Source organism: Dama dama, chromosome 23 (assembly GCF_033118175.1).
Source record: "Dama dama isolate Ldn47 chromosome 23, ASM3311817v1, whole genome shotgun sequence".
NCBI lineage: Eukaryota > Metazoa > Chordata > Mammalia > Artiodactyla > Cervidae > Dama > Dama dama.
In genome coordinates this window covers 79,156,876-79,173,158 of record NC_083703.1, presented here as the reverse complement: position 1 = coordinate 79,173,158, position 16,283 = coordinate 79,156,876, and the positions used below count along the sequence as shown (strand labels likewise).

At 52.4% G+C, this 16,283-nt stretch overlaps 1 protein-coding gene across 5 annotated transcripts in view; it reads left to right on the top strand.

Annotated features, from left to right (window-relative positions):
- The window catches only part of ATP9A (ATPase phospholipid transporting 9A (putative)), a 122,068-nt gene that overhangs the window by 91,587 nt on the left and 14,198 nt on the right, over positions 1–16,283 (top strand). For 4 of the 5 annotated variants that reach the window (XM_061127521.1, XM_061127525.1, XM_061127522.1 and 1 more), the window contains 8 exons: positions 3,658–3,750; positions 4,852–4,935; positions 6,270–6,440; positions 9,401–9,499; positions 12,040–12,129; positions 12,209–12,353; positions 13,201–13,265; positions 15,883–16,038. In XM_061127521.1, coding sequence (XP_060983504.1) covers positions 3,658–3,750; positions 4,852–4,935; positions 6,270–6,440; positions 9,401–9,499; positions 12,040–12,129; positions 12,209–12,353; positions 13,201–13,265; positions 15,883–16,038 — 903 coding nt within the window. The remainder of the gene's footprint in view (positions 1–3,657; positions 3,751–4,851; positions 4,936–6,269; positions 6,441–9,400; positions 9,500–12,039; positions 12,130–12,208; positions 12,354–13,200; positions 13,266–15,882; positions 16,039–16,283) is intronic. The other variant, XM_061127524.1, reaches the window with a different exon arrangement.

The window sequence follows — 16,283 nt, the reverse complement described above, 5'->3', positions numbered from 1 at the left end:
TGACCCCTGGCTCTGCCCCCAGCAAGAATGGGGTGTATGTCTGTGATGCTGTTGGATGGGCAAATCTATTGTATTTTAAAATGGCGCTCTGTCCTTCCCAGGTAATACTTTAAAAAATCAGCATTCACCCAGGGCATTCAGAACAAATACATGTTAAAGCCGGGGATTAGAACCATTCATCTGTATTTTGACCACCTGAAGACTCATTCACTCTTGGCTTTTCAGGGAATTTCCCTTCTGTTTTTTTCTCTAAGCATAAATGAGTGTAAATAGCCACACACATTTTTATCCAATTGATAGCAAACTCTACCTAAAACTTGTAAACTCCCACCCCCTCCATTGACCGATAGGTATGCTGAAAATATTCTCCTGTCATTAAAACATCATTTTTATTTTTTAATGCATGCTTAGTGTTCTGTTGGGAAAAACGTGGCATTATTTAGTCAAATATCCCTCTCTCAGATACTTAGGTAGTTTGTTGTTTCTTACTCCCAACAGTGAATCTGTGCACGTCCATCTTTGTTCGACTGTCTTTAATGAAATGTGGATTATTTGGCTGATGTTTGTACTTCCTGACCCGTCTCCCTCTTTATCTTTGGTCTTGCCGAGTGCAGGTCAGGGCCGTGGGACTAGCTCACGTCTCTGCACAAACCTCACTGTCCTGTCTTCACCAGACGTTTCTCATCCTGGAGCCATCTCACCCCCAGGGGACACGGGGACGTCTGGGGACATTCTTTGCTGGTTAGAACTCAGAGGATGCTGCCAGTGGCATCTCGTGGGTAGAGGCCCCGACAGCCTCCTAACGAAGAATGTTCCCGTCCCACATGGTCGTCGGGCCAGGGCTGAGAAACTGTCCCAAGGTGTCCGTCTTTTCTGCCTGTTGTTTGTCCAGTTACCGGATGTGAGGTTTGCCATTAGTTACCAAACGGTTCTCAACTTGGTTTAGTGACTGTTGACAGTTACAGTTTCTTGTTTTTTAAAATTTTTCTTTATTTATTTGGCTCAGTTGTGTCTCGGTTGCAGCACACAGGCCCTAGTTATGGCGCTTGGGCTTAGCTGCTCTTCAGCATGTGGGATCTTAGTTCCTCGAACAGGGATCAAACTGGTGTCCCTTGTATTGCAAGGCGAATTCCTAACCTCTGGACTACCAGGGAAGTCCCCGTCAACCCTCAAGCACCTGTGAGCTCATGGACGGAACTGAGCAGTGTCTTAACCCTCACAAAGCAAGGTCTGGTCTTTGCGTGAGTCTCTCCTGAGAGGGTTGGCTGGGTTCGAGAAGCCGGTTTCCTTGCAGCTTGTGTGTTTGGCTTGGGGCCAGCCCGCTGGTTTTGTTTTCGTTGTGTTACAAGATGTTCCGTCGCCTTCCCCACGCCCTTCCCACGTGGCGTGCCGAAGTCGTGTCGTCGGTAGAGATCGTACCCTTGTCGTTGTCTGAATAAAAGGAGCCTTTGAACAGGTGCCAGAATCAGACCACAGTGGAAAAAGATGAGGCCCCAAAATGATGCAACGCAATGGGCAGACCTCTGTAAATTCACAGCGTAATCTTGCCGTAACATGGGAACAAAGTAACCTCACGGTGAACTTGGTGGGAGGAAATGACCAACGGGAGGAGACAGGCGATACAGTATTTATATTGGCCGAGATGTCCAAGCTCTGTTGAGTCCCTTCTGGAGTAGAGGAAGCCGTGGTGGGGGGCATTATTTCCCACAACACGTTTAGGGTGAAGGGGAAATGAAACAAACAAAAAGAGAAACCTGATGCTTTCATGTTCAGACCCCATAGCTATCTTTGGCCCAGGTCACAAGCAAGCATAGATGCAATCCATCAAAGAAGCAGCCTGCATTTGTGATGCTTTTAAAATGCAGGTGCCTCTTCATGGCCTGTGGGTGCTTTTATGAGTAAGTATGCTGTTCGAAAAGTTGGTCAGTGATCAGAGGCGTTCAGAAGTTACTTTAGAAGATGAAACTACACCACTGATTTGGCGCTGGGTATTTATTTCCTCTTCCACGAAGAGCTTACAGACATGCATTCTGGGCTCCATGGGGCAGTAGAATTTAGGCACAAGGGGTGGTGGTTGTGCTGTTACCCTTGCCCATCTTCACTGCCTCCAGGCTTCCTGTGATGAAGGTCACTGAGGAAAGAGTCATGGGATAAGAATCAGCAATTTCACCAGCAGTTCCTTAAAGCCAGGGTTTCTCAACCTCTGCACTGTTGACGTCTGGGGTCGGATGAGCCTCTCTTGCAGGGACTGTCCTGGTCATCGTAGGCTGATTGATGTTATTCAGTTGCTAAGCTGTGTCCAACTCTTTGTGATCCCTTGGACTGTAGCCTACAGGCTTCTCTGTCCATGAGATTTCCCAGGCAAGAATACTGGAGCAGTCTGCCATTTCCTTCTTCAGGAGATCTTCCCCACCCAGGGATCAAACCCACGTCTCCTGCATTGGCAGGCAGATTCTTTACCACTGAGCCACCCAGGAAGCCCGTAGGATGGTTAGCAGCATCCTTGTTCTCTAGCCTCTAGATGCTGGTAGCATCTCCGGGTTGAGACAGTCAGTTACTTGTCGAGATGTGTTGGAAGTTCCCTGGGGACAAAACCACCCTCATTCAGACCCCTGTTTTCTATAAGCAGTGCAACTGAAGGTCTTGAGAAGTTCCTGTCACTCCAACAGGAATAATAACACTGGGTCAGCAGTGTCTGTAGATGTTGGCCCTTTGCTTTTTGCTCTATGTAGAGTACCTCACTTAAGCCCCAGCAAGCCGTGTGGTAAGAGTTGTTAGGACCCTGGCTTTATGGAGGAGGAAAGCGAGGTCTAGGGAGGAGAAGTAGTCTGCCCAGGTGCACTCAGCCGGGAGCTGGTGCTGGGTCTAAGCATTGGATGCCTGGGCTGCAATGTTACCCTCGCCCCAGAACATCTGCTTAGTGTGGACCGAGACTCTGTACCTTCTTCTCTAGCTGAGTCCTCGGCTCGAGGGCTGAGCCAAGGTCCAGCTGGACCTCAGCTAAGGTTCAGCTTTACCTGGATCTTTGGTTCTCAGCTGAGGCGCTGTATCCTCCAGGGGATGTTGGTTCATATCTGGAGAGATTTTGGTTGTCATCATGGGGCCTGCTGCTGGTATCTAGCGGGTGGAGGCCCAGGGATGCTGCAGGAGATGGTGCAATGCACAGTCCAGCCTTCTCGTGTCAGAGAATTCTCCAGCCCCTACCTAATGTTAATATCACCAAGGCTGAGAAACCCTGACCTCGAGAATTATCTCACTTCCCAAACTCTTTCCGGTAGACCACCTTTCAGCCACACTGGCAGTGCTGTGTATCGATTCAAAACGGTCTTACAGTGTGGGAGTCCATTGCTGTTAGAACAGTGATAACTGCAAAAACAGAGAGTTCTTCTGTCCTTTTGACATTGCTTTCGTTCTTTAATGATCTTCCAAGTGCTTTGAGTTTTCTTTTGTTTTCTGTGGCCTTTGCCCCAAAGTGAGCTCCCCCACCCCGCACCACCCGCCCCCTGTCTCCCTTTTCATCTCTGGCCAAGTGAGCAAACGCCGCGACATCTGCTGGGGAAGGACGGTGTGCGGCGCCTCTCGCGGGCAGCGGGCACTGGTGCGGAAGGCGGGCTCCTCCTGTGTGTTCATTCTTCCTGCCCCCTACCCCTTCTCTAGGATGAGTCAACCGGGGAGATCACCTTCTACATGAAGGGGGCGGACGTGGTCATGGCAGGCATCGTGCAGTACAATGACTGGCTGGAGGAAGAGGTGAGCGCGACGCGGGACGCGGGAACAGGGCCTGTTTCTGCAGCCTGTCCCCTGTGTGCAGCGGGGAGGGGAGTCCCTGTGTGCATTTTCTGTGGTCGTGTAACAGGCCGCCCAGTTGGCACTTCAGGCACAGCTCAGCCAGGCCATCCGCTCAGGTCTCGGGCCGGGGTCTCATCTGAAGGCTCGGCTGGGGCAGGACCCACTTCTGAGCTCACTTAGCGGTTGGGGGCGGGACTCAGCTCTGCAGTGGCCCCTGGCTGGAGGCAGCCGCGCTCTTGGCCCTGTGGGTCTGTGCGTAGGCAGCATACACGTGGCCCTGGCTTTGTCAGAGGAGCAAGCCAGGGAACAGAGGTTAAACAGAAGCCACCTTCTCTGAAACGACCTTCCTGCACTTTGCCACATTCTGTCTGTTGAGAACAAGGCCCTGGGTCCGTTGCATCCTCAGGGCAGGTGGTCATACAGGGATGTGGGTACCAGGAGGCGGGCATCGTGGGGCTCCGGCCCAGGCTGCCTTGTCCCAGGTTGTGATGTGGGAACTCGCCACAGCCTGGAGGGAAGGACCTGCCTGTGTCTCAGGCTGTTTCTGTGTCATCTCTCAGCTCCAGGTGAAGAAGTCACATTTTAAACTCAGTAATAAAAAATTCCTAATTAGCAAGATAATAATCCCACATGCCAACAGGGGCCGGCCTTGCAGGTAACTCAGTTGACTGAGACAGGCCAGGATGTGTTTTCCGGCAGAGCCACACTGTGTGTGTTAAACATACTGGCAGCATACTGACAACTGTGTTTAATGGGAATAGCCGCCTTGCAGCGTCATTGACTGTGGCCATTTGGGAAAGTGCTTTTGTCAGAGGTTCAGTTTTTCCAATGAGGCAGAAATATCCAGATTTAAGTCAGACTGCATTGACTTAAATTTTGAACCCCTTTTAGAAGGTTTGCTCAGGGAGACGGCTTTAGGAAAAAGCACTGTTGTGATTTGCCAGGGGTCCTCCCTGGACTGAAAGGGGGTCCCATCGGCCTCAGCCTCCAGCCAGCCCCAGGGAGAGGTGGGGACTCGGAGCTCTCGGGACGGCTCTCCGCTGACCGGGGTCTGCATTTCAGTGTGGAAACATGGCCCGAGAGGGGCTCCGGGTGCTCGTGGTGGCGAAGAAGTCTCTAGCAGAGGAGCAGTATCAAGACTTCGAGGTAAGGGGTTCTGTGGCTTTTCTGCTGGCTTTGAGCCCCGCCCCCCTCACCATCTTCCCTCCCTTCCTTCTGCTCTGGCCCAGACCCATGTCACTTCTGAGCACACCAGGTTCTTCTCTGTGCCTAGAATGCTCCTCCCTTGTGGAACTCCGTGGCCCCCCTCCCTTGCTGCCTTTCGGTCTCAGCTCAAAGGCTTCCTCCTTCGAGAAGTCTTCCTGTCTCCTCATCTAAGGTAGTCCCACCCCATCCCTTCCCACTGTCACCCTGTTGAGCTTTCTTCATTTGCATTTATCAACAGCTATAATATGATAACTTTGTTTATGTGTGTATTTCAACGTTCTTTTTAATGTCTTCTTTTTGGAATAAAATCATCTTGAGAGCAAAGACTTTATTGGTCTGGCTTGCTCTTGTACCCCAGCACTTAGGGTCGTCATTGTAAATCTTCTAGGAAATTTGAAATGAAACCTTCAAATTTGAAATGGTAAACTTTCTTGGGGCTCTGATTTTTTTTAAGCTGTAGAAAGTATTGGATGTGAACTAGGTCACTGACTTTCATAGCCAAGGCTTCCAGTATAAATCTGTCTTGTCAATTGTCACCCTGTCCCATGGACTGTGTGTTCCTTGAGGGGGGTCCTTCTTGTACCGCCTGTCCTGGCACAAAGCTGAATGACTGTATTTATACATGACTGGAAGGGAGGGAGAGCAGGTTGCAGAGAGAGGCTTCTGGGGCTCTTGCACTCCTCCACCCAGAGAAGCTGTGCCTCAGTCTGTCCTGTTCACACGCATGAGTTCTCTGTGAAGTTTGATTTAACAGGAGTTCTAGCCCTGATGCATTCTGCCGTTTTCTCAACTTCAAAGGCATATGCTTTGAAATGACTGTATCCTTGCTAACCGTATAAAGAGGGGATAAACAGATGGGTTGGGTTGATAGTCTTTGGAAGTGGGACTTCATCTTTAGACAACCTGGTTCTTGGTTACAGTGTATGTTTATGGGGGAGAGCCTACTGCTTTTTGAGGTCTAGAGGTGTGCTCATCCTTGTGAAAACTCAGTCCAGTTGGGGCTGTTATTGCCTCTTCATGGAGGAAGACAGCTGAGGCTCTGAGAAGTTTAGTGACCTGCTGGGAGCTGCACAGCAGGCGAGCGCAGAGCAGAGGGTGGGACTCTGGTCTCTCCACCTCCGGTGTCTGGATTGATGAACTTGGAAGGAGGCCGAAGATCTCAGTTTCACCACTTTGAGGTTCACCCAGGGGCTGGGGTCGCTGCCCTGTATGGGCCTGGCCTGCCTTGCACCTCCCCACCGCACGGCGTGACCGTGTTCCCTGCTGTGTCCCAGGCCCGCTACGTCCAGGCCAAGCTGAGCGTGCACGACCGCTCCCTGAAGGTGGCCACGGTGATCGAGAGCCTGGAGATGGAAATGGAGCTGCTGTGCCTGACGGGTGTGGAGGACCAGCTGCAGGCGGACGTGAGGCCCACCCTGGAGACGCTGAGGAACGCCGGCATCAAGGTACGGCGAGCCTGCCGCCTGGCAGCAGATTCCGGACTCAGACGAGGGGTCTCTTCAGCAGAGGGTGAAAATTAGAGACGGGGCAGAGGGTGGGAGCAGTGACCGGGAGCACAGGGAGCCAGCTTCGGACGGCGACCTGAGGCGCTCCGTCCTTCCTGCTCTGACAGCCTGCTTCCCTTTCGCTGGTGGCTGCCCCTCTGCGCGCTGGGTTCCATGAAGGCAGGACCGGGCACTTCGCCTTAACTCAGGACCATGGTGTCCTGCACGCCTGGAGTGTCTGTTACATCCTTGTTGAGTGGCCGGCTAGCCCTCTGTGTTATGGTCTAGGCGAATGAACGACCACCTGGCAGAGTGACCACCTGCCCCAGCAAACTCCCGTGTTTGCATTTTTGTCCTCACCTGTTCGTGGGCCAAAAAGTTCATATCCAGTTGTTTAATCTGGAGAGGCCAGTAGAGGGCGTCTGGGGAGCAGGCTCCATCTCAGTGGACCCAAGAAAGGGGTTAGCAAACTCATGGGTTAGAAAGTGAAAGTGTTAGTTGCTCAGTCCTGACCGACTCTTGTGACCCCATGGACTGTATCCCGCCAGGCTCCTCTGTCCATGGAGTTCTCCAGGCAAGAATACTGGAGTGGGCTGCCATTCCCTGCTCCTGGGGATCTTCCCAGCCTAGGGATCGAACCTGGGTCTCCTGCACTGCAGGTAGATTCTTTACCATCTGAGCCACCAGGGAAGCCCTGTGGGTTAGAAGCTCCTGAAGATAACATAGGTTAGTGGCCTATCTCTACCCAGCTACATTCCGGGGCCCCCGTCTGGCAGGAGTCCTTATGAGCAGGACGGCGTGAACAAGAGGGATGAGGCCTGCGGTCATAAACCAGCTCCGGCCACCTTCTAGCCCACGGGGGCTCACACGTGTGTGGGCGTGTCTCATTGCACACCAGACTGTCACTTGTCTTTGGCCCACAGGCCTGGCTCATTGCAAGGAAATTGCCAGAGAGATCCCATTTCTGCACAAAGTCTGACGTCAGAGAGGCCCATTTCTGACGCCTTGGGGCCTGTCGTGTTTGTTCCTGCCAATTTCTAAAACCTCTCCTCTAGGAACCTGCCGCTGGCTTTGTCCTGAGGTTTTTTTCCCTCCTTAAAACCATTCTGTCCAAAAGCGATGTTTTATTCATTACATGTGCGCTGGACTTCTGCTGGTTTCCATCGTGAGAGGGGAGGGCGTGGAGTGTACAGTTAGGGGTCCGGCTAGCTTGTCATGAGGGTCTAACGTGTGGTCTTTCACAGGCCGGGAGGCGTTAGAACTTGGGAACTTCCACTTCACTCCCTTCCTGGGTGCAGCCCCTCAGGCTGCGCGAGGTGGCTTCACATGCAGGCTCTCCTGCCGGAACCGCGGGCCTGGGACTGGAGCTTCCCCTCGGGGCCCCGCCTGTGTCCCGGCGTGGGGCACAGCCTCAGTGCGCTCAGGACTTTCCATGGTTTTCTGGAACTCTAGCCTTCTAGCTCCTGTCCCAGGGTTTGCTCTCTTACAAAGAACCCTGAAGACTGGCGCCGAACTGGGATCACATAAAACAATATTGTTATTTATTTTTAATTGGAGGATAATTGCTTTACAATATTGTGTTGGTTTCTGCCACACATCAGCATGAATCAGCCAGCGGTATACATATGCCCCCTCCCTCTTGAACAACAGCACTGTTTTTAAGACCAGGTGGGAGATGGAAGGAAAACATCACCATACCCTGGAGTCAAATCCAGAGGCAAGGGGCCCCCAGCAGGGCCTGGTGCCTTCATCCTGGCCATTTCACTGCCTGCGGGTTCAAATCCTGCCTCCCCACCGACGACTTCTGTGGTTCTTGACTGGTGGCCTGACTTCACAGCGCCTCCGTTTCCTGTCTCAAGGGTTTGTGAAGGGACAGTGCCCTGAACACTTGGTTAAATGCACAGCGCTGAAGCGGTGCCTGGCACAGTGAAGAACCTTCACGGTTATTTTCTTCCCTGCTCTTCCCCTCATGCCGAGGTGTCCCTGTCCCGTTACTCTTAAGGTGCCCCCACCCCACCACCCCTCCTGGGAGCAGAGAGAACAGAGAGTTAATGAGTGAACAAGCGGAGCAGGAAGCACATTGGTTTAGACTCTGCAGGTCTGGGTTCTGGGCCTGGTCGGGACAGGGGCCAGTTGTGTGACCTTGGGGAGCTCACCCACCCTCTCTGAGCCCACAGCAGTGAGACGCAGAGTGTTCTGTTACAAGGTGACGCGGAGCCTGGCGTGTTCACTGTGGGCAGTTCACAGTTAGGGTGAAGCTCCCTGGGGCTTCCCTGTTGGAACCCTGTTGACGGTGAAGACTCTGCCTGCAATGCAGGAGACTCAGGTTTGACCCCTGGGTCAGGAAGATCCCCTGCAGAAGGGAATGGCTACCCACTCCAGTATTCTTGCCTGGAGAATCCCATGGACGGAGGAGCTTGGCGGGCTACAGTCCATGAGGTCCTGAAGAGTCAAACAGGACTGAGCAACTAAACACTTTCACTTTCAAGCCCCCTGAGATCACACAGGGGCATCTGACTCCGAAGAAAGACCCCATGTAACGTGACAAATCAGTGTTTCTTGTAGGACATGGACGTGATCCCCCATCCATACAGCCTTCACCTTTGTTGAGATTATTTACTGCTTTAAGAAAAATTCCCAGAAAGGGGATCAGGAGGGCAGAGGTGGGCTTCACGGTGTCTGCCGGAGCACGTGCCGTTTCCCGAAAGCACTGCACCAGCTTTTGCTCCTCCCGCAGCGGGCGCACAGGGTCTTGAAGCCCTTGAACCAGGGCCTTCCCTGTGGTGCTTCGGGGACACTGTAAGCCTCGAGGTGGTTGGAGCTCATCGGTTCAGCATGACGTGTTTGGAAACTCAGCTGACGTGGGCGACAGGCCGGCTTGAAGGCTAACCGAGGGGACGTCCTCCCTGCGGTCATTTCAGGTTTGGATGCTGACGGGGGACAAGCTGGAGACAGCCACGTGCACGGCAAAGAACGCACACCTGGTGACCAGGAGCCAGGACGTCCACATCTTCCGGCCGGTAGAGTGTCCTCTGCCTCCGGGCGGGGGCAGGCGGGGGCGGGACACTGTGTTTTCCGGCCTGTAAAGGGTCCGCTGCCTTGGAGCAGGGGCAGGGCGGGGGCGGGACACTGTGTTTGCCCTGTAACCTTATAATCTCACGTGGGCCCCTCTAGGGGGAGGGGAAGGACCCACCGAGGGTGGGGGGAGCTCAGGGCACTGGTTTGGGTGGACTTACAGAATGGCCTGGGTGAGGCTGAAGGATTCCTTCTGGAGGTGGTGCAGGGGCTCCTGGTGACCACCCCGCGTTAACCCATGTTCTTGACCTGCGGGGGGCCGTGGTCCCTTGGAGAAGCTGACGGGATGCAGATAAGCTCATACACGTGAAACTGTGCAGATGAGTCTAGGGTTTCACTGAACCCTTGAAAGCCAAGTCCTCGGATAGGAGATAAATTCGAGATCACAGATACTGGCCTGTCTGCCTTTCTGAAGGAAACCACTGAGGAGCCTTTAGGAGGAGGCATGGTGGGTGGCAGAGGAGGACGCCCTGCCCTGGTGGAAGCCCTTGGCCAGACAGTGCAGGCAGGGGGAGCCGCTCCCGGGCGCGAAGCCGAGGACTGTGATCGGCTTTACTGGGTCGCGGCGCGAGAGCCACTGGGTCTCCTCTGGGGCCGGATATCATGGTCCTGCTTATCTGCCAGCAGAGCCAAACAGCTGGGGGTTCTCTAGACATTCTAGGGGTCTCCCCCTCCGCCACCCCTGCCGTTGGTCCATAGCACGTTGAAGCTTTAAGAAATCTGGCAGTTTCTGGAATAGCCCAACCAGCATCACGTAGAGGCAGATACAGTGGCTCCTCACTATCCATGGATTCCGTATTTGCAAGTCTGCCCACTCATTAAAATTTATTTGTGACCCAAAAATCAGTACTCGAGCTGCTTTCAGAGTTGTATATGGACATGCACAGTGGCGTCACCTGACGAGCAGCTTCCCAGCTGAGGTGGAGTCAGGCGACGCTCTGCCATCTCGTCTCAGCCCTCAGTAGACGCAGGGGCCCTTCAGTCTGTTCATTGCCACCTGCAGTTTCACGGTTTAAGATGGTCCCCAGCGCAAAGCTGAGTACTGACCATGTCCCTGAGTGCAAGAAGGCTGTGCCGTACCTCCCAGAGATAGCTTCCTTCAGGTGTGAGTTACGGTCCTGTTGGCCATGAGTCTAGGGTTAATGAATCAACTATACCTATGTATATTACTAAAAAAAAACTTTGAGGTATAGTTGATGTACAAAGTTGTATGTTTCACATGTGCAACATAGTGGTTTATAGTTTTTTAAATGGCATATGGAGAAGGAAATGGCAACCCACTCCAGTATTCTTGCCTGGAGAATCTCATGGACAGAAGACTCTGGTGGTCCATGGGATCACAGTCGGACATGACTGAAGCAACTTGGCATGCACTACATTTATAATTATAAAGTATGGGCTAGATTCCCTGTGTTACACAGTAGAGCCTTGTAGCTTATTTATTTTATGCACAGTAGTTTGTATCTTTTAATCCTTTACCCCATCTTGCCCCTCCTCTTCCCTCTCTTCACTGGTCACAATTAATTTGTTCTCTGTATCTGTCTCTTTATATTCATTAGTTTTATTTTTCAGATTCCACATATAAGTGACATCGTACAGTATTTATCTTTGACTTATTTCAGCAGTATATATTTTCAAAGATGTCTTTAAACTGAGACATGTAGAAAGCAAGCTTGTGTATTGACGAACGGACAAAAATATTGTGACCAGAGGCTTGCAAGAGCCTAGCCCTGTATCTTTCCCAGGAGCAGGGGTTCAGTAATCATGAACTGAGTGTTCACAGCGATTTTATAGAGCCTAACTGTTGCCCATAATGAGAACACACTGTATGTGCTAGGATTCAGGGGTGGCAGACTATGGCCTGTGTGCTGGTCACCTGTTTTTGTAAATAGAGTTTTATTTAAATGTAAGATCTGCCCATCTGTTTAGGATTATCTGTGGCTGCTTTGGCAGCGTAGCAGCAGAGTGGGGTAGTTGAGGCAGACTGTGTGGTCCACAGAGCATATCGTATTTAACACCCGATTCTTTATAGAAGAGCCAGCCACCCTGCTGGAAGCCTGGCTTCCGAGGCCTGCTCTGAAATGGACTGGCTCTGCCCCTCTAGCCAGAACACATCGTGCCCTGCGTCTGTTTGCTTGCACCTGCAGTGGAGCCTGGAAGAGCCCTGTGAGAAATAAAGAGGGTGGGAGTGTAGGAACAGCGCGTAGCACGGTGCTGGGCACAGATGGAAAGGACGCTGGCTTTTTGCTCTCCCCTTGATTACGTGGTCCCAGCCTTCCTGGGGGCAACGTGAGGGGACGGTTGGTGTGCAGACCCCCGTGATTCCCACAGCCACAGCAAACAGGGGCTGCTCTGGCTTGGGGGTCGGTGGCAGGGGAGGGTGGGGTTCTAGGCGGGGGACCTGGCCCTCACGGGGCTCCAGGAGGTCGCCGCTTGTTCCCAGCGGCTCGGAGCGCAAGGCCTCCTTCACCGCCTTCCCTTCCAGGTGACCAACCGCGGCGAGGCGCACCTGGAGCTGAACGCCTTCCGCAGGAAGCACGACTGCGCGCTGGTCATCTCCGGAGACTCCCTGGAGGTGGGCGCGGGGACCCCGGGAGCTGCCCTGGGGGCGGGGGGACCGTGGCCGACCCAGCCCCTCTCCCCGTCGCCGCCAGGTGTGCCTCAAGTACTACGAATACGAGTTCATGGAGCTGGCCTGCCAGTGCCCGGCGGTGGTCTGCTGCCGCTGCGCACCCACGCAGAAGGCCCAGATCGTGCGTCTGCTCCAGGAACGCACCGGGAGGCTGACCTGCGCAGTAGGTAGGCCCGCGGCCACGCCCGCGCACCTGCGGGGGGCGGGCCCCACAGCTGCACGTGACCCTGCAGGGGACGCCCGGTGACCTTCGGGGGCGGGGCCCCACGGCCGCACGCTGCAGGTTCCCAGGTCCCTTGACCCAGGCCATGACGTTTATACCCCTTCCCCGCTTTGGCCCTGTTTCTGTCATCATAATTTTCAAACACTTCTCCCTGAGAGAGCGTCCAGGAGGACGCTGAGGGTGTCCAGGCCTTCCTCCTGGGTTTGTGCCTTCAGTAGTGACCCCAGCGCAGCAAAGCCCCGGCGTGAAGAAGACCACACTGCCAAGCGGGGTCTGGGTCCAGTCTGCCGGTTTTCCCTAGCTGGGGGTCCATGGGGGTCCTCATTTCCCCGTCTGGAGCCGGTCTGCTCATCGGTAGAATGGGAGAGGTCCCGAGGTTCCTTCGAGAGGTTTCAGAAGGGCGGTAGCCTTACAAGGCGCCTGCTGCAATCACAGTAAGCCGGGCAGCATCTGTCATCGCTATTGATGACGGGACCCCGCACTTCGGAGGCAGGGCCCGAGGGGCTGTAGACCCCCACGTGGCGTGGACACAGTCCCCTTGCTCAGTGACTCAGCGGCCAGGCCCCTCGGCCAGTCGCCCGGTCCCTCTGACTCTCAGCTCCTCTGCCTGTAAACAAAGCAGCTGATCCCGCAGCTTGTTGCAGAGAGGCCGAGTGGGCAGAACAGAACAGAAACTTAGCCCGCGACGGGAGGCCTAGGTGGATGAGGCTGTGAAGGAGCTGTGAAAGGCGAGGTGGTTTCTCGCCTCTCCCCCCTTGCTGACCTTGCTCTCTGATCTGTGCGCCCCGCAGGCGACGGTGGCAATGACGTCAGCATGATCCAGGAGTCAGACTGCGGCGTGGGCGTGGAGGGAAAGGTGAGCATGCATCGGGCACGCTGATTTCGCCCGGGGGTCCACATTAGGGTGTTAGGTAGTGGTCCTCAGGACGGCAGAGGGGAGCCACTCTGCTCCACCAGCTGGGCTTTCTCTTTCCCTCCGAGATGCAGCTTCAATGCTTCTGGAAATTCTCGATTAGAATTACAGAGCCTAAGGAACCAGGTATGGTAATTACTTGGTGTTACTATGAAAGAGATCCGTGTCACGGTATCTTACAGACAAATGCTGAGTCTTTGCTTGCCCAGACCTAATTTCTTTTAAAGTGTCTTCCTACATTCTTAGGGTGCAGCAAATGTCCTCCAATTCTTCCCTGGTAGTGTTGTGAGTAAAAGCGTTAGTTATCACACTGTGGATTGTCTCTCAGGGATTATGGAAGAATGGGGCATTGTTTGCTCCTCCCTAAAATGCTGTGGCAGCTGCAGATTTTTAAAGGTTGTGTGTTACGGTCGTTTTTCTTTTTCCTTCCCTGTCAGCTGTGTGCCTTCCACTAATAGTTTGCCCTGCCCTCTGTCCTGTGTGACTTGAGATGACCGTAGGCCAGAAGGTTGGGCCCACATTTGTTAGCTCTGTGTTTGGAGTGAGAGTGTGGAGGCCTTGAATGAAGGCCAGAGATGTGCTCTCTGCATTTTGTCCCATGCATTCATGCATCTGGATTTTCCACCAATTTTTTTTCCTTTCCACCTTTTTCCCCTGGTTTTCTGGTTCTCATCCAGTTGACAGTTGCTTGAAGTTATAGAGCTAACTGATCCTTGAAGAAGATGTTAGGTCTAAAATCTGTATGATTCCTTTAATGCAGGTTGTAAGAAGCACAGTTGAGGTTAATAGATGGAATTCTTTACACAATGCTGTATAGTACGAGAACATTTTCTCTTCTGTTAAAAATTATAGTCTGCTTCTTTAGTTTTTTGGAGTATAAAAGTGACAACTGCTTACAGTAAAAAAGCCACAACAATGTAGAAATGGGTAAAATGAATTTTTTCTTTTAGACAGCTGCATCAAACTAGTAACACTGATTATTCTCCTAGAATTTTTGTCTGTGTGTTTACTACTTGTCATGGGAATGTGTATAATTTATATGTACACACACAAATATACGTGGGATTCCTAGGTGGCTCAGTGGTGAAGAATCTGCTTGCCAAGCAGGAGACGCAGGTTCGATCCCTGGGTTAGGAAGAGCCCCTGGAGGAGGAAATGGCAACCCACTCCAGTGTTCTTGCCTGGAAAATGCCATGGACAGAGGAGCCGGGTGGGCTACAGTCCACGGGGTCGCAAAGAATCAGATACGACTTAGCGACTAAACAACAACATGTATATGTACACCTTACACACATATATATTGTTCTCATGTATAATTTAACATTTAAAACATTATACTATGTTTTTTTAAAATGAAACTTGCCTAAATCTGCTGTAGCTTAGATTTCTTTGTACATCAGTTTGTTGTTCTTAGATTTCTTTATACATCAGAACATATAGATCCATCATTTTGTATATTTCCTCAAACTTTGTTTTGAAAAATGTAACTCCTTCAGAAGAGTCGAGCTAGAACAGTGAGCACCTGTTTACTCTTTGCTTTAATTTACTAGTTATTAGCCTTTGTCACATTCTCCTCCTAGTTCCCTCTCCCTCTGAATCAGCTGAAAGTAAGTTGCAGATATGTTACCCCTCAGTGCTTCAGCCTGGATCTCTTAAGAAAGAGGGCGTGTTTCTACATAAGGAAAATAGCATCAAAAAAAAGTGTAACATTGACACGATACTGTTACATAATATTCATGGTCTCGTTTCTCCAGTGGTCCTCAAAACGTTTAAAAAAGAAATCTCCAGGAAGCAGTGAAGGCTCACACACTGCATTTATTTCCATGTCATGTCTCTGCACTCTTCTCTAGTGGAGAATACTTCTCTCCGTCTGTTTTGTGGGAGAGGCGGTGTGTTTCAGGACACTCATTTTTGAAACATGCAGGGCAGTTGGAGAACCATCCCATGACGTCCGTGGGGCAGGTGGATTTGCTTATGGTTCTGTGTTTTGGTGTACGGCGTACATAAGAGGGGCTTGTGCCTCCCTACCACGCCAGGAGGCCGTGACGTCCATCTGTCCCGTTGATAGCGTCTGCCGTGTACTTTTGAAAGAATCCCGTAATACGGCTGCGCTCTAAGTTATTTCCAGTTCTATGAATGTGCGAAGCTGTGTTTGGGAATATTCAATTTAGTATCATTGGTAGCATCAGCCCCGCCCCCCGATAAGTTTAAGTCTTAAAGGAGCTGAGTGCTCAGAGCCTATCTTGGAATGATTCTTTGCTCCTGACTCCCATTATGGGTTGGGCCTAACCCCCAAGGCTTAATACTAGATCCATTTGACCTCCCAATTGTGACTATCTGTGCTTGGGAATGTTTTTTATTTAAATAAATTCCTCTCTTAAAATCACATTTAGACTCAGACCACCAACTGTGTGTAGCTGGAAGCCAAAGAATTTCTCTATTGAAGTTCTTCAAAGATCCCCTTACCAGTGTCTTGCTTTTTCAATTAAAAAAAAAATATGTGTTTGCCTTGACCCGCCCCGTGCTCCTGATGGTGCCCGCTTTCGACGTCCGGTCCCAGGAGGGCAAGCAGGCTTCACTGGCCGCCGACTTCTCCATCACTCAGTTCCGGCACCTCGGCCGCCTGCTCATGGTGCATGGCCGCAACAGCTACAAGCGCTCGGCCGCCCTCAGCCAGTTCGTCATCCACAGGAGCCTCTGCATCAGCACCATGCAGGTGGGTGGGCGGGCGCGGCGGGGGCCGCTGTGCAGAGCGCCGGAGAAGCAGCAGGCCCCACTTTAGAACGGTTACCCCGCCGGGCCAGTTCCAGCCCGCCACTCTGCATCGCCCCCACCCCCCCAGCTCCGAAAGAGCTCCAAGCGCCTGCCTGGAGCCCTCCTGTGTGGGGGCCGAGGCTGTGCTTGCCCTGCAGAGCCTCAGCGGTGGGGCCTGGCCGGGCACGAGATGGACAGAGGTGTAGG